The sequence below is a fragment of the Schistocerca serialis genome, chromosome 7 (assembly GCF_023864345.2).
Source record: "Schistocerca serialis cubense isolate TAMUIC-IGC-003099 chromosome 7, iqSchSeri2.2, whole genome shotgun sequence".
NCBI classification, from domain to species: domain Eukaryota; kingdom Metazoa; phylum Arthropoda; class Insecta; order Orthoptera; family Acrididae; genus Schistocerca; species Schistocerca serialis.
This window is the reverse complement of record NC_064644.1, coordinates 577,877,960-577,903,820: the sequence shown is the minus strand read 5'-3', so window position 1 is coordinate 577,903,820 and position 25,861 is coordinate 577,877,960. Positions and strand designations below refer to the sequence as shown.

Genomic DNA, 25,861 nt, shown 5'->3' with positions numbered 1-25,861 from the left:
CTGAAGAAGAGAAATTTGTTAACATCCAGTATTGATTTAAGTGTCAGGAAGTCATTTCTGAAAGTATTCGTATGGAGTGTAGCCATGTATGGAAGTGAAACATGGACGATAAATAGTTTGGACAAGAAGAGAATAGAAGCTTTCGAAATGTGGTGCTACAGAAGAATGCTGAAGATTAGATGGGTAGATCACATAACTAATGAGGAAGTATTGAATAGGATTGGGGAGAAGAGAAGTTTGTGGCACAACTTGACCAGAAGAGGGGATCGGTTGGTAGGACATGTTCTGAGGCATCAAGGGATCACCAATTTAGTATTGGAGGGCAGCGTGGAGGGTAAAAATCGTAGAGGGAGACCAAGAGATGAATACACTAAGCAGATTCAGAAGGATGTAGGTTGCAGTAGGTACTGGGAGATGAAAAAGCTTGCACAGGATAGAGTAGCATGGAGAGCTGCATCAAACCAGTCTCAGGACTGAAGACCACAACAACAACAACAACAGTTTGTTGCTATAAATTATTATTTAGTTGCTTAACTAATTCCATGTTGTTTTAAAATTGTAACAATGTCATAACATTTATCATGAATGTGACCTATGCAATATGGCATTTTGGAAAGGAGAACAGTGTACCTACAACAAAATGTATGCAGCAGAATTTTAAAAACATATACAGGAGACAGTGGTAATAATAATAAAATAAATACAGAAAACTGTTGAATAAAAGGAGATTGCTTGAAACAGTTAACTGCTTAATTCAGTGAATAGAAGTGCATGTGTGTAAAAGTTAAATACTGATGCATTAGATTACAAACTGCATTGACCACAAAGGAATGTCAGACTGAAGACCACCACCACAAGATCAATTACAGATGTGAGAACACCAAAAAATATTGGAAAGTTCAGACAGAATGTAAATAATTTAGGAGTGAATGTAACAACTAACAGAATAATGGTGTGTGTGTGTGTGTGTGTGTGTGTGTGTGTGTGTGTGTGTGTACTCTATAGTAAGATTACTGAGAACTTATTTCTCTGCTCTTAAATTTGTGTTTATTTTAATCCTGAACAATTTCTGCAGTTTGTCAATTGATTCGGTGTGTTTTCATAAAAAGTCAGATACAAATCGGTAGACTATTTGAAAGTTGAAAGTAGGCTCGACAATCCATGTTGACAACTCACATTGCAAAAGTTTCAAATCAACACAACCCAACTTCACACATGTCATGGTTGAAAATCAAATGTACCAGAGTGTACAAGAGCTAAAACTATGAATTGGGACTCAAATCCTGATCTTTTTCTTTTGTGGGCAATTCTCTTACTGGCTTCACTGTTCAGCCAGCCATGACTTACAGTCCATATTATAGAATGTCTTGCCAGTAGCTCTGTCTTTTACTTCCCATAATCAACCAGGGAGTTTCATAAAAGTGCACCCTCCACTACAAAGTGAAGGATTCAACACAAAAAAGGAAAGACAAAAAAAATGGATAATTAAAGACCAGTCTCACTTATGTTACCGTGTGTTACCTCAGGCTTTTAGCAGATGATGCAGTTATCTATGATGTATCATATGAGATAAGCTGCACATATATTCAATCAGATATTGATAAGATTTCACAGTGGTGCGAGGATTGCCAACTTTTTTTAAACATAAAATTATCACTTCTCAGAATGGGGGGAAAAAAGTGTATTGTCCTATGAATACAATAGATATGATTCATAATTAGAATCAGTCAAATCATGCAAATATTTAGGTGTAACAGTTTGTAGGGAAATCAAATGGAAGGGTCCCATAGGCTCAGTCATAGATAAGGCAGGTGGCAGAGTTTGGTTCATTGCAAAATGCAGCCATTCTACAGGAGAGACTGCTTACAAAGCACTTGTATGGTCCAGCTTACGTTATTGCTCAGGACTAACAAGGCATGTACTTTTAGGAACAGCTAGCTGGAATACATGGTCATATATCCATTTGAATCATGGGGAGCATCACTAAAAAGTTGAAAAACCTGAACTGGCAAACTCTTGAAGGTACTAATTATCCCATGAAAGCAGACTTACAAAATTTTGAGAACAAGTATTACTTGAAGAAAATGGAGAGATTCTTCAGCCTCGTATACTTCACTGATGTAGGGATTGTTAAGACAAGATTAGATTGTTTACAGGACACACAGAGGAATTTAAGCAAGCATTCTTCCCACAATCCATACGTTATAGGAAAGGGAAGAAATACTAACATATGCTATCATGCTATCTTCTGACATTAACTACACAGTGGTTAATGGAGGTTGTATCCACAGGTAGAGATAGAAAAATAAAAAGAACTGGATACACACATTAGGACACAGACATGTACTTTTTGGAACAGATAGCAAATCGAAAATGTACAGTGAATATGTGCTGGAAAAAAGGAAAAATTTTATCAAAATCTGTTGCCAGCATTTGGGAAAGGCATTAGAAGAAATTCAGTCTTGCTTGTCATGCACATGTTCTTTGTAAATTTCTATGTCCTTGTTTATTTCAGATATTATGAATATTTATTTTTTCCTTCAGTTGTAATGAGATCTACATTGTTGTTTACCTTGTGTATTGGTTTGTACAAATCACAACATTTTTTTTGCTCCACAATGTAATATGAGCCTCACTTCATTGAAGAAATCATGTCGTAACATAAAGTGGCTACGTGACAGAAATAAGACAAATAGTGTATAAGAAAAAAGACAAGTGCAGTGTCACACTAGAGTCCACGCAAGGCCTGTGCATATTTTGGTTCTATCAAATCTGCACTGATGTATCTTAAGGATTATCACAAGGCCGTTCCATACCTGGTCAAGAGGGCGCACTGTCCGCCTCCCCCCCCCCCCCCCCCCCCTTTCCCTGGTGTCCCCACCTGTATGTCCCCACCTGCATGTGCACGTGCACACACACACACACACACACACACACACACACACACACACACACACACACACACACACACACACACAGAGAGAGAGAGAGAGAGAGAGAGAGAGAGAGAGAGAGATTGTCGGGATGATGATGCACACATGGCACTCCAGCCAGTAGTGTCAGTATGCTGCATCTGCCTGTAGAATGCACATAGAATATTTAGCATTGATTTTCATGTTAGTTTAGGTATGGTGAAGTTACTTAGCCACTATAGTGTTTGTTATGTGTAGCATAAAGCAGACACAATTATTACATCAATAAGCAGTGATGCTTTTCCAGGCTTACAAATTCTACTATGGGGAGAGTCAGAAGCAGAATCAGTAGCCTGATACAGCCCTCACCCCAGCATTGCCAGTTAGGGTGGGCAATAGGTGAGATGCGGGATGGAAGCAAGAGAGCACACTCTCTCTCTCTCTCTCTCTCTCTCTCTCTCTCTCCAAAGAACACTTCATGCAGCCACCTTCTAACATGCATGTCACTATAAATATTTATGGCCAGACAACTTGTCTGTCATAGCCATAGTAAATTATATAAACAAACCTTCCTTGTGAATCAGTCTCAAAATTTCTACAGTAGTTTCTCAGATTAAGCATTGCAAAAAAAAAAAAAAAAAAAAAAAAAAAAAACAGGGATGGAAAACTGCAAGGGGGGGGGGGGAGACTTTAAATTTTGTGCTTGGTGGTTATAATTAAAGTGCAGCTACTCACAGAAGTCCAGTGTGGGCTGTAATTATCATATACTGTTGAAACATAGTAGGTATGTTAATGTGGAACTGATTTACACTGGAAAACAATTAGTTACAATTTTGGCCACCAGTTGCACGTCTGACACCGTACAGTATCTCATTATCACCTCCAATTTTCATATTGAACAAATTGTATAAGCAGCGGTTAATAATAAAATCAACATTGTACCTTTATCCCTTGTTGAACCATTTACCTCCACATCCAAATCTTAACCCATTACACATGGAAACATTACTGTATGTCTTTCGTGCATTCATAGTGCCAGATTTGCAACTGGTGGCCAAAATTGGAACTAATTTTTTTCCGGCGTATATAGGTTCCACATTAATGCATTAAAATATCTATCAAGTTTTCCTGCTGTACGGTAATTACAGCCCACATTGGACTCTGTGAGTAGTTGCACTTTAATTATAATAACATGCTATTTATAGTGAGGGACTTTGAATTAGACAGATATATAGTACAAACAACTGCCTCACAAGACACTGACTTAATGAAACACTGTCTGCATGGGTTAGGGATTTGTGTGTTCCAGTGACATTGAGAGATATGCCAGTGGTATTGTAATTGTTGCCAGGGTTTCCCAACTGGGCATGTCTCCACAGAGGATCCAAAGTGTGTCTCTGAACATTGTGTCTTGTATTTTATTGTATCCTTTCTTTTTCCTCTCTGCGATTTCGTGATAGCAGGCACAGTCCCCTAATGTGGGCAACAGAAAATCCTTAGTCATTAGAACAACTGTGATGCACATTGCCCTTACTGCCGAGGGATGGATAGCATTCTGTAATTGAGGTGAAGACAGGCTCTCCAAGGTGTAAGGGCAAGGTGTGCAAGCCGTGAGGTGGCAGCTACATCACGACACTTGGGGGCTGTGGGATGATATCCTGCACCACCAAAAATTCAAATCACAGAAACTAAAATGAGAAATATCCAGATGGCTTTTAAGGATATGACCTTTGGCCTGAAAAGGAAAACTTGTGTTAGATTTTGGAAATTAAGAACATTGAGAGGGGCAGAAAGGTTTAGACAAGTTGAAAAAGTGAAGATGCAATGCAGAGGAATGGTGTAGATCTCTTACTATCTAAAAACTACAAAAAGAGCTTACTGGATTGGAAACCAGTTTCAGAAAGGATAACCATACGCTTCAAAACAAATGTGTGAAATATTACTGTAATTCAACGTTATGCACCTAGTGAAGTGACTGAAGAAAACTAAAAGATGCATTTTACAGACTTAGCCTAGATGAAGTCCTTAGACAAACTTAATTGTAGTGACAAAATTTTTAATAGGAGACTTGACAGCAAAAATTGGTTCAGAAAATGACTGGTTTCAACATATAATGAGTGCATATGGCAGTGGGAACAGAAATGTAAATGGTGAATTGCTTATAGATATGTGTGCTGAGCATGACCTAGTCATTGGAAGTGCATTGTTTCTACATTGCGGCACGTTCACGGCCTTCAATCCAACAAAGAGGATTTACGGCTGCTTTTAGAATTGCAGTGTCCCCTTGTACTCTGCCTTAAGGAAACAGAATTGCATCCTCGTGACCGCTTTAAGCTTTCACATTTCTTTCCAGTCCATTTTGACCTTCCCCCTGAGTTCGGCATTCCATCTCGTGGGAGAGTCGTGCTGCTCATACAGGATGACGTTCGTAGTCAACCCATCTCCCTGTCTGTCTGTCTTCAGGCTGTTGCAGTTCGCTTTTTCCTTCCTAACATGATGTTTTCCCTTTGTACCATTTATATTCCTCTCTTTCGATGTCACCAGGGCAGACATTCTCCAGCTTATTGGGCAGCCATCTCACCCATTTCTGCTGCTCAGTGACTTTTAATGTGCACCATTCCTTTTGGGGTTATCCCAGAACCTGTCAGAGAGGTGTGCTCTTGGCTGACCTTCTTAATCAACTTAACCTCTTGTGTCGTAACACAGGAGCACCCACATTCCTTTCTGACTCCTCAAAGACCTGTTCCCATTTGGACCTATCCTTCTGCACTGCCCAGTTTGCCCATCGTCTCAAGTGGTCCGTTCTTTCTGACACCTAATCGAGTGACCATTTCCCATGTGCTATCCATTTGCTAACTCCTACCCCACCTGCGTGTGCAACCAAATGACAACTTACTAAGGCTGACTGGCTGCTTGACTCCTCCCTGGCGACCTTAGACGAACAATATTTCTCCAGGTGTGATGACCAGGTGGACTATCTTACAAATTTTATCCCTACTGCTGCATAATATTCCATTCCCTGCACTTCCTCTTTACCACACCATGTCCCGGCTCCTCAGGGGCTCAGCATTGATTTGCTGGGCACGTGCTTGGCGACCCCGGGGTTCTTGAGCTGGGAACTGGTAAGCGCTGCCAATCCCATCACTGTAAGCTCTGGGCATGGTTCAACGACTACCATGTCGTGCGGCAGTGGAATGTTGTGTGTCTCGGGGAATGGGGATCTTGGCTTGACCGCCCAGATCGTGAGGACAGGATACACCTCTATAAAAGAGCCCTCAATTTCGAGGTGTGCTGTGTGCTGATGCATGGAAGTTGAGATGGTGCAATCATTAGTGGGCAACCTCTGGGGAACCTAATGCACCTCAGTTGTACAAGGCATACTCAGGCATGCGGGGCTTTGTCTGAGTGGGCCCTTATTTCCGTAGCTGCTCATGGGACCAAGATGGAACCCTCGAAATCATCTTCTACTCCAAGGGGGAAAAGTGTACTGCCTAGGATTATTAACTCATATTCATCCAAAAGAATGAGAGAGGCTAGTCCTCCTGATAAGAGTACTTTGGACTGCAGTAACAGGGCTCGTGAAGTCATGAATTACAATGTGTTCCTGATGATAAAGAGGAAGGAGGGGTCATTTGAAAAAGTGTCCCCTATTATATCCACAAGGGTTTGGAAGATATTGCTGGAACATTAAAATCTCTAAAACAATTGCGTAATGGCCCACGGTTGGTTGAAACTAACAGGTCAAAGCAGGTAGACCTTTTTAAGAAATCGCAGAAATGGGGTGACTATGATATCATTGCTGAGATGCACACCTCCCTCAACTCCAGTAAGGGCGTTGTCACATGCCGAGATATCATGGACATGGACATAATGGAACTGAAGGAAGAATGGCCATCACAGGGAATAGTTGATGTGGAGCAACGAATGCCCAGGAATAATGGAGCAATTGAAAAGACTGCCACTTTCATTGTCACATTCAATTCTCCGACACTGCCTGAACATCTTATGGTGAGATTCCTTCGACTTAATGTTTGGCCTTACATTTCGAACCATATGTGGTGCTATAAATGCCAGCGTTTCGGCCATACAACCATGAGTTGTGGAGGTGAAGCAATCTGTGGGAACTCCAGAAAAGCCACTCATGACTCTGGGACTGACTGCTGTCTCCGGTGATCTGCATCAACTGCTCTGGGAATCACCCAGTCTGGAGCTGAGACTGCCCCGTTGTTGCTGAAGAACAAAAAGTACAGACAATAAAAGTGACCGTGCGGATCCCCTATGCCAAAGTCAAAAAAGAATGTAAGGTGATGAAACCCCCTGTCTTTGCCACCTCATATTCTTCCATGGTGCAGAAACCTACCACCAAGGCGGACGCTTTGACATAGGCGATGCCTAGTTTGCCTGCATCCACCACAAGCATCTGTACTTGCACATGTACATGTCAAGGGAAAAAGAGTAAGGACAAAGCAATCTAGGCAGCTGCGCCAGGAAAGACCAGCAACAGTTCTGCAGTGAGCATCTGGAAGGTACAAGAAAAGTAGGGTGCCTCTCTACCCCCCTTTCCCCCTCATCCTCGAAGGGACAGGGAGCAGGGAAAGGCTTGTGACATTGGGGTCAAAAGCTGTCCGGAGCACTGTCTTACATCATTCTTTCCCGTCTGTCTGATGAGGAGGATATCATGGAGTTAGATGCCTTGAATCCAGGCAGCCCCTCCACTCCCCCTTGCTCTTCAAGTGATTCACCTTCCCAGTGCAAAGAGAGAGGTAATTTAAAACTGCACTGATGACATAGCTCCCATACTACAGTGGAACATGAATGGGTTCAGGACTCATGTGCAGGAACTGAAGCTCCTAGCACAGGCACGTCCCTTGTTCTTTTGTTTACAAGAAATTCATTTTAAAGATACAGATGTCCCTGTGCTACAGGGATAAATGCTATACCACAAGGATGACCTATTGGGGGAAAGGGCCAAGGGAGGTGTTGCAGTGTTTGTTACTAATACGCACCACTCCTCTGTTCTCCCCTTGGCTACTGACCTCCAAGCAGTTGCAGTTCAAAATCGTGTGTCGAAGGATCACTGTTTTCACACTATATTTACCTCCGCAACATGCACTAGACTCTGAGGTTCTCACGGAGCGTATTGCGCAACTCCTGTGATCATTCCTCCTCCTGGGAGACTTCAATGCCTATCATGTCCTGTGGGGCTCAACTAATACTTGCCCTTGGGGTTGGGTTTTGGAGGGCCTCATGACGTCTCACAAGCTGTGCGTCCTCAACACAGGTACTCACACACATTTCTCTACTGCTGCTTGGTCATTCTCAGCCATCGACCTCTGTGTTATCCCACCCTTGCCGAATCTGTTCAGTGGAAGATCATTGACGACCTCCAAACAACAGCCAGAGACATTGCTCAGACGATGGCTGAACATTTTCCACAAACTACTGCCAATGCAAGCCTGGATCCAGCGTCTCGTCGCTATTGCATGACTGTAGAGAGGGAAAAGTTGGACTTCAGGTCCAACAGTTCTGAGGCCTACAACTCCCCTTTCTCCATGTGGGAGCTCGCATCGGCACTGACTGAAATCCGTGACACTGCACCCGGTCACGACCAAATCCAGTACTGCATGCTTCAACATTTGCCAGCGGCATCAGAAGAAATCCTCCTCAAAGTTTTAATCTAATACGGCAGACAGGCAACTTCCCCAACTCGTGGAGGGAGGCAATTTTGATCCCTCTTCTCAAACCAGGAAGGGACTGCACATGTCCCAGTAGTTATTAGGGTATTGCCTTAAAGAGCTGTGTTGGAAAGATCCTGGAGCGAATGGTTAACTATTGCCTGGTCAGGTTGTTAGAGACCAGGCAACTCCTTAGCCACTCACAGTGTGGATTCCGAATATTTCGGTCCACTGTCGACAATCTGACCCTCCTAGAGGTAGCTGTTCAGCAGGCTTTCCTCTGTAAACATAACTGTATCGGCATATTCTTAGATATAAATAAGGCATGCGATACTGCTTGGGGGCACTGTATTCTCACACAACTGCATCAATGGGGCTTTTGTGGCCACCTCTCCATCTTCCTACGGTCTTTCCTGTCTCAGCGGTTTTTGAGGACCCGTGTTGATGACACGCTGTGTGATCGATTTGAGCAGGAGAATGGTGTCCCCCGGGGAGTGTTTTAAGTGTTACCCTCTTTGACACAACCATCAATAGTGTAACATCTATAGTAAGGAGTCCAGTACAGTGCTGCTTATTTGCGGATGACTTTGCTGTTTTCTGTTACTCCTCCAGTGTTGCAATGGTGAGCTGTCAGTTGCAACTCACAGTGCGGCAGTTAGAGGAGTGGGCTGCAAAGACGGTTTTGCAGTTTCCTGCGCGCGCGCGTGCTTGCGTGCGTGCGTGCGTGTGTGTGTGTGTGTGTGTTTTCATTGTAATTGTTCTCGTCGTATTTTTAATTTGCCTGCCTTGAATATGGAGGACACCACCCTACATTTTAGACACACAGTGCGGTTTCTGGGCCTCATTTTTGACTCCTGATTGTCGTGGTTACCAGACCTGCAAGACCTGAAAGCCTGAACATCATCAAGTGCCTTAATCACAGGTCTTGGGGAGCAGACAGGGCGCGTCTCCTTCAGTTTTATCGGGCTTTTGTGCGTTCGTGGCTGGGCTATGGTTACACCATGTATGGTTCAGCGAGGCCCTCTTACCTGCATATCATTGACGCTGTCCATCATTAGGGGGTTTGACTGGCCACGGGTACTTATTGGACCAGTCCCACACCTAGCATCTCTGCTGAGGTGGGGGAACCACCACTTCCCATCCAGTGCCAGCTCCTCATGGTGCATCAGTTGTGTAAGTTCCTTGCAGCTCCAACTTCATCCGCACACAATACTGTTGCTCGTCCACCTCTGGAATGTCTTTTTTCCATCTGCCCATAAGCCACGACGCCATTTGGGATCTGCATGCAGCATGTGCTGGAGTCACTCAGTGTGGTACCAGTATGACCCCAAATCCAGCGTTTTAACCGTCTTCCACTCTGGTTACTGGAGAGGCCCAGAATGATTTTAAATTTGATGTTGTACAGGCGAGATAGCACTCCTGCTTCCGTTTTTAATGTGACGTGCTTTGATATTTTATCAGAGTACCATGACCATTTAGCTGTTTTTACGGATGGGTCTAAATAGGTGGCTCTGTTGGTTGCTCTGTCGTTTTCCTGGTTCGAGTCCCCAAGGACAAAATGCCTCCAGAATTTACAGTCTTCGACGCAGAATTATATTTGATCTTGCGAACACTGGAGCATATGAGACGTTCTCCTGATGTTAGAGTTCTCGTCTGCTCAGATTCTCTGAATGCCCTTTACTCTCTCCAGTGTTTGTATTCGGCAGGTACAGTAACCCAGAATATCCAGTATGCCCTCCTACAATTACGACAATTGGGGAAGGAGGTGTCTTTCTGCTGGGTACGTGAGCACATTGGAATTGCGGGGAATGAAAGGGCCGATCAAGCACCCAAGGAGGCATGTTGTGATCCTCTGGTATTTCGGTGTACTATCCTCTTACATGCTATCACCTCACTGTTGAGGCACAAAGTCATGTGTCGATGGGAAGACGAGTTGCTGGCAGTAACCGATAACAAGCTCCATGTCATAAAAGTCCGCAACTCGGCCATGGAGTACTTCCTTCCAGCCATGTCGGCAATACGAGGTCCTTCTTACGCGTCTTCGCGTAGGCCACAGCCCTATGACACGTGGATTCTTACTCCAGCGAGAGTATCCTCCACTCTGTGATGCTTGTGGCATACAGATTATGGTGTGCCTCATTTTATTGGACTGCATTGTATCTGCGGACCAGTGGACTGCGGTGGATTTGCTGGCGGGTGTAATGATCAAACGAATGTGGTTAGGGTTTTAAAGTTTTATGAATTGTCCAACATTTTTAACAAGATTTTAGGGAGATGTTCTTAAGTTGTCAAAGGGTGGCCGGCTGACCCTAGATTTTTGTAAGTGGTCAGCCAGTCACATTTCCCTGTGCTTTTCTTTTAGTTCTTCTGTGTTTTGTTTCTCTTTCTTGATTAGCTCCCCCCCCCCCCCCCTCCCCGCCCTCCCTCCTACTTGGTTTTAGTGCACATGAGAGTGTGTGTGATACAGAGTGACTGTGTGATCATTTCGAGTGCATTTCGGGCACTATCCTTCTTTTCTCAGAATCATGAGTGCTACAATGGCACCTTTACTATGAGAGACCTAGATCACGCTCTAAAGTCATCCCGATCCACTGTCCCAGGCACGGACACTGTTCACATTCAGATGTTGCAGCACCTGTCTCTTGTGAGCAAGCACTTTCTTCTTAATACGTACAACCACGTCTGGGCAGAGGGCAAGTTTCCCAGATGCTGGCGTGAAGCTGCTGTCATACCCATACCTAAGCCCAGTAAGGACAAACACCTTCCTTCTAGCTACTGCCCCATCTCTCTCACCAGCTGTGTTTGCAAGGTGATAGATCGTATGATTCATGCCCTGCTGGTACAATGGCTTGGGTCTTACAATTTACTAACCACTGACTGGATTCGAGCGTACCGTTCTGCAATTGACCATCTCGTCACTTTGTCCACCCATGCCATGAATGGTTTTCTGTTGAAGTCCCAGATTTTGGCCATATTTTTCGATTTGGAGAAAGCCTATGACACCTGCTGGAGGACTGCTAGCCTCCGTACTCTCTACCCGTGGGGCTTACGTGGCCGCCTTTGCCATTTCCTTGAGGAATTTTTGTCAGACTGAGTTTTCAAGGTGCGTGTGGTTTCTGCCTTGTTAGACACCTTTATCCAGGAAAATGATGTGCTTCTTGGATCCATCCTGAGTGTCGTCCTCTTTGGTATTGCCATTAACCCTATAACGGCCTGCTGGGCATCCCTGGCTCCCTTTTCGTTGACGATTTTGCAATCTATTGCAGTTTTCCATGGACCTGTCTCATTGAAAGGCGTCTTTTGCAATGTCTCGATGATCTTTACTCATCGAACGTCGACAATGGCTTTTGTTTTTCCACTGACAAAACAATTTTTATGAATTTCTTTGGTATCTCCCACATCTTTACATTTTGGGCCTGTTGCTCTTCCATTCGTTGAAGCTATGTAATTCCTGGGGCTCATGCTTGATAGGAAACACTCTTGGTCCTCCCATGCGTCTTACCTAGCAGCCCATTGTACACAGTACCCCAGTGTCCTATGTGTCTTCAATGGTGCTTCCTGGGGTGCAGATCGAACCACTCTCTTCTGTTTGTACCAGTCCCTTGTTTGTTCAAAACTAGACTATTGGTACTTTGTTTATGCATCTACACGTCCGTCCCTCTTACGCGGTCTCAACACTATCCACCATCGTGGCATCTGTTTGGCCACTGGCGCCCTTTACACTAGCCTGTTTGGGTGTCTGTATGCAGAAGCTGCTGAACTACTGCTGTCCTACCGCCATGGCTTTCTTCTCAGCAGGTATGCATGCCATTTGTCTGCCATGCGTGGCCACCTGTCCTACACCACCTCCTTCAATGACACCTTTGATTGCCAGTATGGGGTGCGTCCCTCTTCCCTGTTACCTCCTGGAGTCCGCTTTTAGCACTTGCTACGGCGGCTTAACTTCACACTACCTGCAGCTTACCCAGTGGGTGTGAACCCTTCACCGCCTTGGCTTCATGAAGCGGCCCATATTAACCTTGGCCTTCATTTGCTTCCTAAGGATGCTACTCCAGCCTCACTCTATCGCCTTCAGTTTCACAAACTTTGCATGGAACTTCGCAATAGTACATTTATATACAATGACGACTCTCGGACTGACCATGGGGTCTGGTGTGCCTTCGTCATTGGCACCCGTGTCTGTTGATATCGGCTTCTGGCACACTGCACAGTATTTACAGCAGAGCTCTTCGCCCTGTATCAGGCTACAGAGTACATCCAGTGACACAGGCTTTCCAATTGTGTCATCTGCTCAGACTCGGCACCCTTCAAAGCCTCTGTACACTGTACACAGCCCATCCCTTAGTGCAACGGGTACAGGAAAACAGTCACTTGCTCACTCATGATGGAGCCACTGTGCTGCTTATGTGGGTTCCTGGTCATGTCAGTCTGACAGAAAACGAGGCTGCTGATGCTGCTACCAAGGCTGCAGTTCTCGTACCTCAGACCATTAGTTCTCATATTTCCTCCGATGGTCTGTGTGTTGCCATCTGTCAGGAGATGGTGTCACTTTGGTATCGCCACTGGTGTTCCCTTCATGGGAACAAGCTCCAGGTTATTAAGCCTCTTCCACCAGCTTGGACAACCTCCTCTTGGCCCTCCCGCTGTGAGGAGGTCATTTTAACTAGGCTGCATATTGGGCACTGCCTTTTTAGCCATCGTTATTTGTTAAGTTGTGCTTCTCCCCACGTTGTGCACATTGTGCCCAAGTTTTCACTGTCCACAATTTCCTGACGGTATTCTCATTTTTTAACTGTCAGTGTTCCCACTTGTGTTTGTTGTTTGAGTTATGAGCCGTTTTAGCGTTTTACTTTTTATCCATTGTAGCAATAAGGCAAAGGCCATTTAAATTTTAGTTCTTGACCCCCGTTTCTCTGTGGTGTATTTTGTAGACCTTTCTCCATGTCCCTGTTTTAGCTGTGTTCTCGTACGTCAATTTGGATCGATGTGTAGTCGTTTTTTAACGCCTCTCTGTTTTCATATTCTATAGTTTTGACATGAGCATGTATGACCCTACTTGTTTTTGCACCCTAAAACAAAACAATCAATCAATCCACTTTGCAACTGCCATAAGATAATGTGGATCTCTCCAGATCACTGTAAATCAAACGGATTGCATAGCTGGGAGTTTTGTAACACTCTGCTCAATGTCAGAAATAAGAGAGGAACAGATGCTGGAAGTGAGCACCACCTAGTTTTGGTTGAGTTCAGGTTAAAGATTGCTGCAAACAGAACCAATCTCAATCACAGGAACCACAAAGTAGATGTGGTAAGATTAAAAGACCAACACATCGAAGAAAAATTTGCACTTGAACTACAAAACAGATTCCATTCCAGTACTCCGTGAAGGAAACTTTGTGCAGGAAGGAAGTAACACGGGTTGGCGAAAACTTAGAAACAGCTATTTAGATGTTGGAGACAACATATTAGGATTTAAGAGACATCAAAGGAAAGTACGGATCTCTGATGACATGTTGAGTGAAATTAACCACAAGAAAGAATCGGAAAGAAGTTAAATCTTTGTAAAATTAGAGCATGGAAGACTGAAGTGTATAAAGAATACATGGAGAGAAAAAAAAAGAGTGAAAATAGGGATAAGATGAGATGAAGGGAAATGGATAGATGAGCAGTCACAGGTAGTAGAAGAGCAGCAAGATGGGAATGTAAATGAACTGCACAATATCACCAAACGGCTGTCAGTGAAGATCTGTAGACATGAAGGACCAATTAAGAGCAAGGATTGGGGGAGGGGGTGATTACGACCCAACACACACAGCCACAAAGATGGGAGGAGCATTTCAAGGAGCTGTTAAATTGTGACGGTGGTCAAGAACAAGAGGTGAGATATGTTTCAGAGTAAGTCGAAGTAGATCAAGATAAAAATCTGCTGTGACCCAAAACAGATGAAACTGAGATTGCTTTGAGAAGCATAAAAAATCAAAGGCGCCATACCTGGACAGTGTAGCACTGGAGCTCTTAAAAGCCAATATGGATACTAATATTAGAATGCTCTACTCCTTGTTGAAACACATTTGGCTCGAAGAGTAATCCCTAATGGAGTGGGAAAACGGGTTGGTGATAAACCTGACGAAAGAGGGGCAAAGCTCCAAAAACAGGGAAATTTATCGGATTGTAACAACTGCTGTGGTATTACATTGCTGTCAGTGCCCAGAAAGGGTCTCATCAGATAATTTTTAAGTAGGCTTAAAAATTCACTTGAAAACTGAAAATGTAAAGTTCAGACTGGTTTTTGTGCACATCATAGTTGTGTTGATTTTATTAATGCTCTTAGGATCACCATAGACCAAAGCAATGAATTCTAGGCAACCATGTACCTAGCACTCATTGTCTTTGAAAATATCTTTGATTCTGCAAAACATAAAGTGCTGTGGCTGATGTTGTGGAAATATGGTATACCACAGAAGATTCTCTGAACCTTGTCAAAGATCTGTATGATGGCAACAAAAGTTGTGTGCTCCTCAAGGGCAGTCTCACAGAGCCAATGGGGAAAACAACTGGAGACTGGCAGGGCAGTATTTTGTCACCAATGCTTTTTCTACTTGTCCTTGACTCAGTTATGAGAAGAGTCACTGCAGGAAAGAGAAGAGGAATCCAATGCGGGATTCATGAACATCTGAAGGATTTGGATTTCGCAGACAGTATAGTTTGAGCAGTTGGCTGATAGGTATGAAAGCTAAATTAAACTCACTGTAGAAGAAGTAGAGTTTGCTGGCCTCAGAATAAGCATAGGTGAAACAAAGGAAATGAGTCAATTATTGGAACGTGGACGTGCTGGTGTTTGTAGGGGAACAGCAGATGGAGACATTCACTTAATTCCTTTATCTGAGTAAATAGTGATAGCAGATGATGGAGCTGGTGACAATGTGTAGAACCACTAAAGAAGGCCTCAATACAGTTTTATCCAGCATGGTGAAAGAGAAACATTACATGCAAAACTAAAATTTATATTTTTCATGCAAATGTGAAGGCTGCACTGTTCGCCAGTAAAGATTGGAAAGTAAACAAGAAGATAACACTATAGTTACAGAGCTCCATAAATATCTCCGGCACATCATGAATACCTTGTGGCCAGAATTAATTAGTAATGAATAGCTCTGGAGCAAAACAAACCACATATGTATAGTAAATCAGACACTTGAGAGTAAGTAGAGATCTATGGGACACAGACTGGGAAAACCAGATAGAGCAGTAGAGAAGAAAGCATTGGAGTGGAATGCCCAGGGAACAAGGAAGAAATGCACACTTAGTTGTACATAGAGGAGGACAGTGGAAGGGGAAGCAAAAGGATTTGGGCAGAATTCAGGGATATGGCCAAAGAGACAGATGGACAACGAGTTTCCCCAAATGCCCTATGCCCACGTAAGGGCCACAGGAATGGAGTGAAGTCAAGTAGGTCATCACACAAACAACCACTTACTTGCAGATGATTTATTATAATCATGTGTAAGACATGCATATCATTATTTTGTTACCATAGTTAATCCACTTTTTGATAGACACACTGAGAGCCAACTGTCTCTCTACTTTGCCCTGATGACTCAGTTCTTTTCTTTATGGCCACAACAGTCTAATAATAAAAACTGCTTACAAACACTCAGTGGTGCTGCAGTCATAGAGGTTTTGTGAGGAGTAGGAGTAGGAGTAGGAGTAGGAGTGGGAGTGGGGGATTGTCTCTAGATTGAAAGTACAATCAAATAGAGATATAAAAAATATACTTGTTGAAGAGTGGCAGAGGGAGTTTGCAGAAAATATTAAGTTTATGGCTAAATTTTTCATCAATATAATAAAGGAACAGGAAGCATTGAATGGAATGACACAGTGGGAATTGATTAGGGAATTCAAATAGGACCTCAGGTCAAGGATGTGAGGAGAGGTGAGATGGAAAGGGAAATACTTTCCTCCATTCCCTGTCCTCTCCTATTCCAGATAAAGGAGTCTGTAACATTTCTCCATTGATTTTCTGCGTATTCATTTGTAGCTCTTTGTTATTCTGTAATTCATACGTTGTCTTTTGTATGAACATTTGATGGCAGTTTAATGTTAGAAGGTTGGATATGTGTTACTTTCAGCCCTGATGTGACATATTTATATTTTGGAGGAAAAAAATTTGCTAGAGTTATATGTAATTTTTCATTGGTGGATAGCTATAATTGCTTCAGGTACAAGATCTTCTCTTCAGAAGATACAAGAATCTTCTGAATTACTGCTATTATTATTGTTGTAATACTGATTACTAATGATGACAGCGATAAACATTTATCTGTGAAATACTGAACAGACATTGTGTCACAAATGGATGCATCAAAGTTACGCTGCTTTTTTTTCTGTGTTCTAGGCATGATGACCTCAAGCAGATGCTGGATAGCAACAAAGATGGTCTCAAACTGGAAGCCATGAAAAGGATTATTGGGGTAATAACAATTACAAATTTAAATGATTTAAGAATAATGGTAACAATTCACTGGACAGTAAAGGCATTAAGTCATTGACAGGCACATAAGTCAGTCTGGAAACTTTGCTAGTTTTTCGACAAATCTCTTTTTCAGCTAGAGCACACATTCACCCCCCCCCCCCTCCCCTCTCCCACCCCTTGTTTAGTCCTCATATACATTCTTTCCACTTTTCTGCTTTCCCTTCTTTGGTTATTACTGGCTTACCATCTGTGTTCTTGATATTCATTCAGCTGCTTCTCTTTGTCCAAAGATCTCTTCAGTTAACCTATACGCAGCACTGATCTTTCCCCTTGTCATACATGTTTCTACTGTCTAGCATTTGTCCTCTTAATTGCATTTGTGTAGTTATTTTACATTTTCTGTCAATCTCCTTTTTAAACATTATATTCCCTGTTTGCTGCTCATTTGCTGCATTTTCATATTTTATATATCTCTCTGCTCCTCCTGTCTGAGTCATCTGCTCTTCCTTTTTAACTTGCCCCAGCATATCCCTCTCTTGTCCCCAGTGAATGAACTATTAGCAGCAAAAGCAGGTAGTATTGTTCCTTTTAATGTTAGATTTATGTATTGGGAATATCATACATTTCACCTCCAGAAGATAAGTACTAGCCAGCAGTTCTGTCTCAAATTAATTAGTTTCTTGATTAAATTTTTCTTTGATACAGTTAAAGGCAATATCTCATGTGATCTAAGGATACAAAAGGGGAACGTTTTCTAAATACAAATGATAGGACAGGAGTAAGATTAAATTTAGAGTGGGAAACATTAAATATGGAGTCCTGCAAGGTTCAATGCTTTGCCTGCTCCCATTGTTAGGAAGATTATTTATATGTGACATTGGAGAACTATCCAAAAATCGTAATATTTGCTGCTGATATAAATATATCAAAAAAGGCTCAAACTCATCCATACAAGAAGTAGACAGGAGGGAGTGGAACAGGTTTACAACTGGTTGCAGATAACAGTTTAACTGTTAATGTTGGAAAGACTCCTGCAACAATACCAAATGAATAAAAGTTAACTTACAGATGCCAGAACATCAACAGTGTAGGAAAAAATAGATTGCTACTTACCGTAAAGAAGACACATTAAGTTGCTGACAGGCACAATTAAGACACACAAAGTTTATGGCTGTATGTAAGTGTTTTTCACTGTGCCTGTCTGCAACTTAATGTGTCTTCCTTATGGTAAGTAACACTCTTATCTTTTCATACAGTGTTGATATTCCTGCCTGGAGTTTCCATTGTTTGATTTTACAGGTGTCAGAAGTGGGAATCAATGAGTATACACTGGATGAGGCTGTGTGTGAAGTTCCCAGACATCCAGATGGATAATAAACTGAGGTGGCACCAGCATGTGAACAAGTTAACCAAGAACTCAGTTTTTCCTGCTTTGCACTCAGAAATCTCTCTCTGTTGGACTGCAGACAGGATTCCTGGCATATTTTGCATTCGTTTACTGTGTTGTGTCATATTACATGATTTTCTGAGGCATTGCAGAGAAGGCAAGAAAAGTATTTATTCTACAGAAGTGTGCAATAAGAATGTTGTGTGAAGATGATAACTAAACACCTTGCAGAAGCCTCTTCAAGCACCTAAAGTTGTTACACTTACACAGTAATATATGTACAGTGTACTCCCAGTCATTCATTTGTGGATTGTTCGTGCATCTAAAAAGGAAAAGTGCAATATTTTCCTGTAGCAAACAGCAATAAATGACTCACTTTGTGACAATGAGTACCATTCCCATTGTCAGCCTGTTCTGTGTAAATAAATAAAAAAGGTCAGTTTTCTGATGTTAATTGGCCCATAAGTGATGTTAATTGGCCCATAAGTGTTAACAAAGCAAGTTAAAAGAAGTTGTAAAAGAGATGATGGAGAAATGAAAGAAATGTGTTGAAATTAAAACAAAAATTACAATTAATTGAAAGATTTGAGAAAAGGAGAGGGGGCACACTGCTGCGAAACCAATTGCTGATTATGGCATTGGAATTCAGACTGTTCAGGACACCAAAAAGAATAAGCAAAAAATTCAGATTTTTGTCAGGAAATGCAATTCTATTTCTGGAACATACGTTGAAAAGCATGAAGAAATCTATATTTGATGAATTGTATGCTGCTCTTTTGCAGTCATTTAGTCAAAAATGAGCAGAAGGTGTCAAGGTTTCAGGTGCAATGTGTGCTGCAAAAGCTAAATTTTTTCATGAAGCTCTAGTGTTAGAGGGAGAATGTAATGCCTCATGTGCATGGCTATCCAGCTTAAAACATCATCACAGGATTCATTAATTTATTGGGCCAGGAGAGCAGCTTAGCTCAAATGTTGGGGCAGCTGATTCCTTCTGGGAAGAATTTCAGAAATTTGTAGAATAAGAGAGTTTCATACCAGACAAAATTTATAATGCAGATGGAAGTGGTCTGTGTTGGAAATGTCTACCAATCCGATTCCTTGCTTATAAGAGTGAAATTTATGCCCCTGAATATAAGTTGTCTAAAGAACACATTAAAATTTTGTGCATCACTAACGCTTCTGGGAACTATTAAGTAAAACTACTAGTGATTGGAGCTGGTCTACTGATGAGGATGATTTGGTGGGCTTCTGGAAGGAATTAACAATTCTAGATGCTGTACATGGGATTTATGATGCCTGGCACAAAATCGAGCCACGTACACTAGTTCGATCATGGAGGAAAATTCTTCCGGGCATAGAAGAAAGTGATTTTCAAGGTTTCAGTGATGAAGGAATAAAAGCTGCTCAGATAATGAATCTTCAATGGATTTAAGTGGTTTTGAAGATGTTGATGCAGAAGAAAACTTGACTGAGTGGCTCAAGATCAATGCTTGTAAAGCCAGCTTCCAGTACATGAACAATGCTGAAATTGTGACTACTGCCTGACAGCAAAACAAAGAGGAGGACATTGAATGTGAAAGTTGGTGTGAAGACAGTAACATTCCCAGTCGTTGTACCACACTGGAGTGTGTTGATGCTCTTCTAGATTATATGGACCGGAGAGGGTTTTGGTACAGTGACATTATTGCTGCCAGAAAAATTTGGAATACTACATGAAAAATATGTCAACTCCTCTCGGAAGCAGACCAGCATATCAAATTACGTCAAGAAGACAGGCCTACAGTACCTAAGCACAGAACTTGGATAAGCTTTCTAATAAGGAATTCCTGTTCGAAAGTATTTCGATTATTCAGGGTAATTGTGGTCAGTAATAACATTGAATTTTTAGGATGAACTCAGCAGTTAACCACAATACTATAAGGAAAAATAATGAATTTGTCTGTAGGGTGGGGAATGCAGTTTTACAGTATGATGCAAAAGTTTATAATATAACTGTTTTCCAATGGATGTTGGGCAGGAAATTGAAAATCTCCAAATACTTCAAACAAAGTAAAAGAATACCTCATTGGCCATGACTTCCACAATTTATCACAATACTTGAACTCGAGTGTAAATTATGTCCAACTCTAATATTTTGTATTTGATAAGTCTTGACTTTGCTACTATATGGAAAGCTTGTAGTGGTCTTTATAAAGTTTCTTAAACCTTTGTTTCAATGTTTGGTAGAAACAGCGCTGACTAGTGGAGGAGGAGGAGGAGGAGGAGGAGGAGGAGGAGTAACAGCAGTAACAGCATCCTCCTCCCACCTGCCCCCCCCCTTTCCACAGCCCCCCCTTTTCTTTTTGCTCCTTACATTTGTATACAAAGTAATCTAGATGTACTGACCATAATTATAGCTTGAGTAGATTAGTGATAGGCAGATTGTTTAAAGTTATTATAATTTACAGAAGTAGCCAGCAATGATTACCTCTGCCTGTTAATGTATAACTTGACTCATTTCTCATCTCTGAAGGCTGTCCTTCATGGCAGAATTTACTGAGTGTGATGTGAGAATGTACGATTGAATGAATATTCATTGGGGGGGCGGGGGGGGGGGGGGGCTTGTATCTTTTATGAAATTAGTGCTGTGTCAAGTTTAAAATATTCATCATTCCACCATATGAATCTGGTGTGATGGTTGTGACTCATGATTGTTGTAGTTTCCTTGAATGAGTCGTCATATGATTTTGTAATGAAATCTGTGGGCAGTTACTACTCTTAATCCTTTTTAGACTGAACAAGTGTTTCATGTGGAATAGCATTGCTGCTGTTGGAAATTACACTCCAAAAATAAGAATAAATGACAGGTTTGTTTATTCTGTTTTCATTTCTATTATTTGCCAATAATTTGTTTCTTCTAGTATTAAGGTGTTTTTTATTTCCCAGGACTTCCTTTCTTGCATGTAGATTTGGCACCTCACATTGTTTCATACAGATACATATTTCTGAAATTTGCCATATAAAGTACCTGTCTTTTTTCAGATGGTCGCAAAAGGAAGAGATGCATCTGATCTTTTTCCAGCAGTTGTTAAAAATGTTGTTTCAAAGAACATTGAAGTGAAAAAATTAGTATATGTATATTTAGTGAGATATGCTGAAGAACAACAGGATTTAGCATTGTTATCTATCTCCACCTTTCAAAGAGCTTTGAAGGTAAGAATAAAAAGTTATTTGAGATAAATTACCTGTATAAATTATGAGAAAATAACAGCTCATTTACATGAAATTTGGATATGTATTGGTTTATCCTTGGCTGAAAGTGCCACATGCTAGTTACTAATGCTAGTTACTAAGCAATGCAAGCCCCATGAGGAGCATAAAAATGCAAACACCAGCTTGTTCACAAATACAGGTTACAATAACCTGCATGCTATGCAAGCTCGCCATCACTGTGTCTGTTGCCCTACTGTGAATAATTACAAAGACTAATGCTTCATCTGATCCTCAGTTAGTTGAACAGCTTTCTTGGTGACAGTTTACTATGAGCAACTCGGCTGTGGAGGGTGGCAGTTTGTGCGTGCGTGCGTGCGTGCGTGCGTGCGTGCAGACCTGTGTGTGCCTGTGTTGCTGTGTGCGTGCCCTGAGCCCTTACAGACTCTTCAATTTCTTAAGCACAATTCATTTTTGGGACTTCCAACTTTCTGTATTAAAATACTTTACTCATTTACAAGCTTATAATCTGCAAGATTTTTCGAACGTCGTGTAAAGAGTTGTTTCATGAAGGAAATTAAGAGTAATGTTCATAGTTATATCTGTCAAAGAATTTCAAGTTTATATGGTAGAACAGTCAGTGTATGTATGAAAAGCTGTACAGAAATGTCACATCCGTGTATAATTTTGTATAGATCTGAAAACTTTCGCTTTTCAGATATTGTATGGCCATTTCATAACTTATAATATGGTAACAGGTATTTCAGCATATAAGTGATAAAGTTGGGGCCAAGAGCTATTCATTTGTGGAGGAATAATTGGTGATGCATCATGCACAACGGACTGTGGCATACTACTTGCAAGGGCTTCTAATGCATTTTTATTTTTATGTTGAATTTAGTTGGCATAAGCACTATTAGCAGTAAGCATTATAATTATAGTTAATAGTTGGTTGATTGGTTAGTTAGTTTCATGTTCCATGGTTCATTCACATGATAAATCGTAATGATGTGAAGCAGTTCATTTTACATCCTTGTTGGAAATTAATTTGTAAAATTTGCTACATGCTGTGAACATCTATATAGCAATTCCTACCCACCAACTTTTACGCATTACAGTAATAGAAGTTTTTCTCTGGAGTGGAAGAAGTTGTCAGGGAGAAACTTTTTCAATTTGTTTACAAAATTTACTTTGCTGTCTGTCAGCCATTTTTATCACTGGGTAAGCTACCGTAAATTTCAGTACCGACATTATGCACCCCTTTTTTGTGCTAAAGATAACCATAATGTGGAGCAACTAATGTAGTTCTTCTATCTGGTATTGTAATTATGTACATCATTGTTCCTTTTGAACTGCAATGGATTGTTTACAACAAACTTCATGAGGGAACAAAAATACTGTGAAGCAGTAGCCAGAATGTCCAACTCTGTAAACAGATGAATACAAGATGATCCAGCACATTTTTGAGCAATGAAGATTTTCTTTCTTAAGGAAGAGTTACATTGGAACAATATTCCATATGCCATTATTGAATGAAAATATGCAATATATGTCAAATTACAGTTTTGTCTCTTTCCAAGATTTGCATTAATTCTATGTTCAAATGTGGCTGAATTAAGTTGTTTTAGGAGTTCCGAAATGTACTTTTTCCAGTTTAAATTCTCATTAATATGGACATAATACTTTAACACAATTTAAACCATAAGTTTCTATGATTTGCTTGTCCCTTGTTGAAGACCGTGACTTGTATCACATCCCTGGAGGTTCTTCTTCTTGATAGAATATATAGAAACTGAGTAATGATGAATTTGATTTTAATTACAGTGTTTACTTTGCAAGCGACCAAAAACAGTCCCAGAGCCACTAATGTGTGTCCTCAGTATGTGGGCAGTGAAGGAGGACACTATTTTTACCTGGAACAATTTGTGTGTAAATGAAGGAACATTATACAACAGAGAATTACCGAATGAGACAGTGCATCTGATAAGACACTGACCTCATATTTGGGAGGATGGAGCTGCCCCTTCCAGCCGTCGTGATTTGGGTTTTCCGTGGTTTTCCTGATCTCTTATGGCAAATTCCGGGATGGTTCGTTAATCAAGGCCATGGCCAACCACCTGTCCTACCCTCATAGGCTGTCTGTCTACCCTCCTTAAAGCATGTTTTGTACCCTGTGTGTTATATTTTGGCCAAACGATTGGTATTGTATTATCTTGAAAAATACTATATCATTGTGAGATTTTTATGTAAATAGTTCAGTGATCAGCATAACATTACTTTTGTTATTAAATCTTTTAAGGTTACTAACCACAACAATTCAAAGTGTCTGTGATGTTTTTGGAGGTGTGTGCTCTCTTCCCATATTCTGGCAAGGTGTCAGTGTGTCATTCATGTCATTGCATAGACATTGGCATTAGTGGACATTTAAATTTTGTAGTAGCTATTCCAGAACAATTTGACAGTTACAGTGCCCCTGTATTTATACGGATGGTAGCAAAAGGCCAAGAAAGGGATCATGTCTACTTTCTGACTACTTGCCAAAGTAAGAAGTATACTGACCGTAAAAGATAATCTTGGGCTTTGTGCTCCTGAAGTCAAATGCTTTCCTTGTGAATGTGGCAAATCACACATAGGACAAACACGGCACTGTGTGTGGTTACATTGCATTGCACATTTAAGCACCATTAGCGTCATGCTGAGGGACAGGCACGCACTGTTGGAGCAAAGTTTAAGAGAAGCACCCATTTAATCATGCAAAGATGTTGGTTGTTAGTTTTGTGACCGGTTCGTTGGATAGTGTAATTAAGGAGGCAACTGATAAACAAATATTACCTGATCTTGTTAATCTTGAAAGGGGATTAGCTCCAAGTGTGGATTAGCAGCCTGTATTGAAGCAATAAGATGGAGTAAAATTCAGCTATGCTTCTCGGGTCAGTTCACTGATTCAACAGATATGATCAGCAGCAATTAGTGCTGTTTGCTGATAATGCAGTAATGTAGGTGAAAGTGTCAGTATTGAGTGACTAAAGGAAGATACAGGATGACTCAGTAGAATTTCTGTTTGATGTGATGTATAGCAACTTGTTCTAAATGTAGAAAAATGTAACCTAATGCAAATGAACAGAAAAACAATATTGTAATGTTCGAATACAGTATTAGTGGTGTGCTGCATGGCACAGTCACGTCGATTAAATATGTAGGTGTGATGTTCCAAAGCATTATAAAATGAAATGAGCACGCAAGTTTGGTTGTAGGGAAGGGGAATGGTAGGGTTTGCTTTATTGGGAGAACTGTGGGGAAGTGTGAGTGGGACAAGAAAGGGAATGGCTAGTAGTGGTACAAGGCACCTCTGTCGCACACTGTATGGTGGCTTGCGAATTATGTATCTAGGTGTAGATGTAACAAGTGGGTGGGCACAACAAAAGGACTGTCACAAATAAAGCTTTTGGCCATTAAGGCCTTCGTAAACGATATATTTAAGCTGTGAACTTTTCTTGTCAGATCCAAAGAAATGCCACCCACAGGAGAAACTATTAAAATCCTATTCACATCAAAGAGCCAAACTGTGAAGCACTCCTGAAAAGCAGTGGAGTAAAACATACCAGTTACAGAAAGCTGGTTAAACTCGAAATAGACAGCACTGAGATTTTTGAGGTAAATATAAGGCATATCAAAAGGATAGGCTAATGGGAAATTGAGATGCTGTATTTGTTGCAGTAGACAAGAAACTCAAGGCAGAAATTGAAGCGGTTTGGGAGATAGTTTGTGCATAAATATACAACATAAAGATGTTGACCACCAGACTCATTCCATATGTTTAGAAAACTATCTAATGGCTACATTATTAGTAAACTATTTAAGGGCAAAACAACACTGTATCTGAAGGAGGAACTTTTGAAACGTGTAGCTCTGAGCAGCAAATGTAGATTAACTGTAGCTCAAGTTTAGAAGAATAACACTGTATAGACAGCGCCTATCAGAACAGTTCGTGATAGTAAGGAGCCTCAATGACATACAGTCTCTGTAGAGAAACTTCTAAAAAATTAGTGCATGCTGCACAAAAGGCATAAAATAAAGCATTGGAATATAAATAAATATATTTTAAGTGAACATGTTCATCAGTCAAAATGGTAATGTGTGAGAACTTCAACACCCTCTCTAGCAGTATCTTATCAAAGAACCTCTCACAGTACCAAAAGATATACAGGTAAAATGGTAACGGTCT

The 25,861-nt window shown here is 41.2% G+C and overlaps 1 protein-coding gene across 1 annotated transcript in view; it reads left to right on the top strand.

Moving 5' to 3' along the window:
- The window catches only part of LOC126412189 (AP-3 complex subunit beta-2), a 255,075-nt gene that overhangs the window by 23,601 nt on the left and 205,613 nt on the right, over positions 1-25,861 (top strand). The window contains exons 2-3 of the mRNA XM_050081668.1: positions 16,983-17,058; positions 21,469-21,639. Of these exons, the coding sequence (XP_049937625.1) occupies positions 16,983-17,058; positions 21,469-21,639 (247 nt within the window). The remainder of the gene's footprint in view (positions 1-16,982; positions 17,059-21,468; positions 21,640-25,861) is intronic.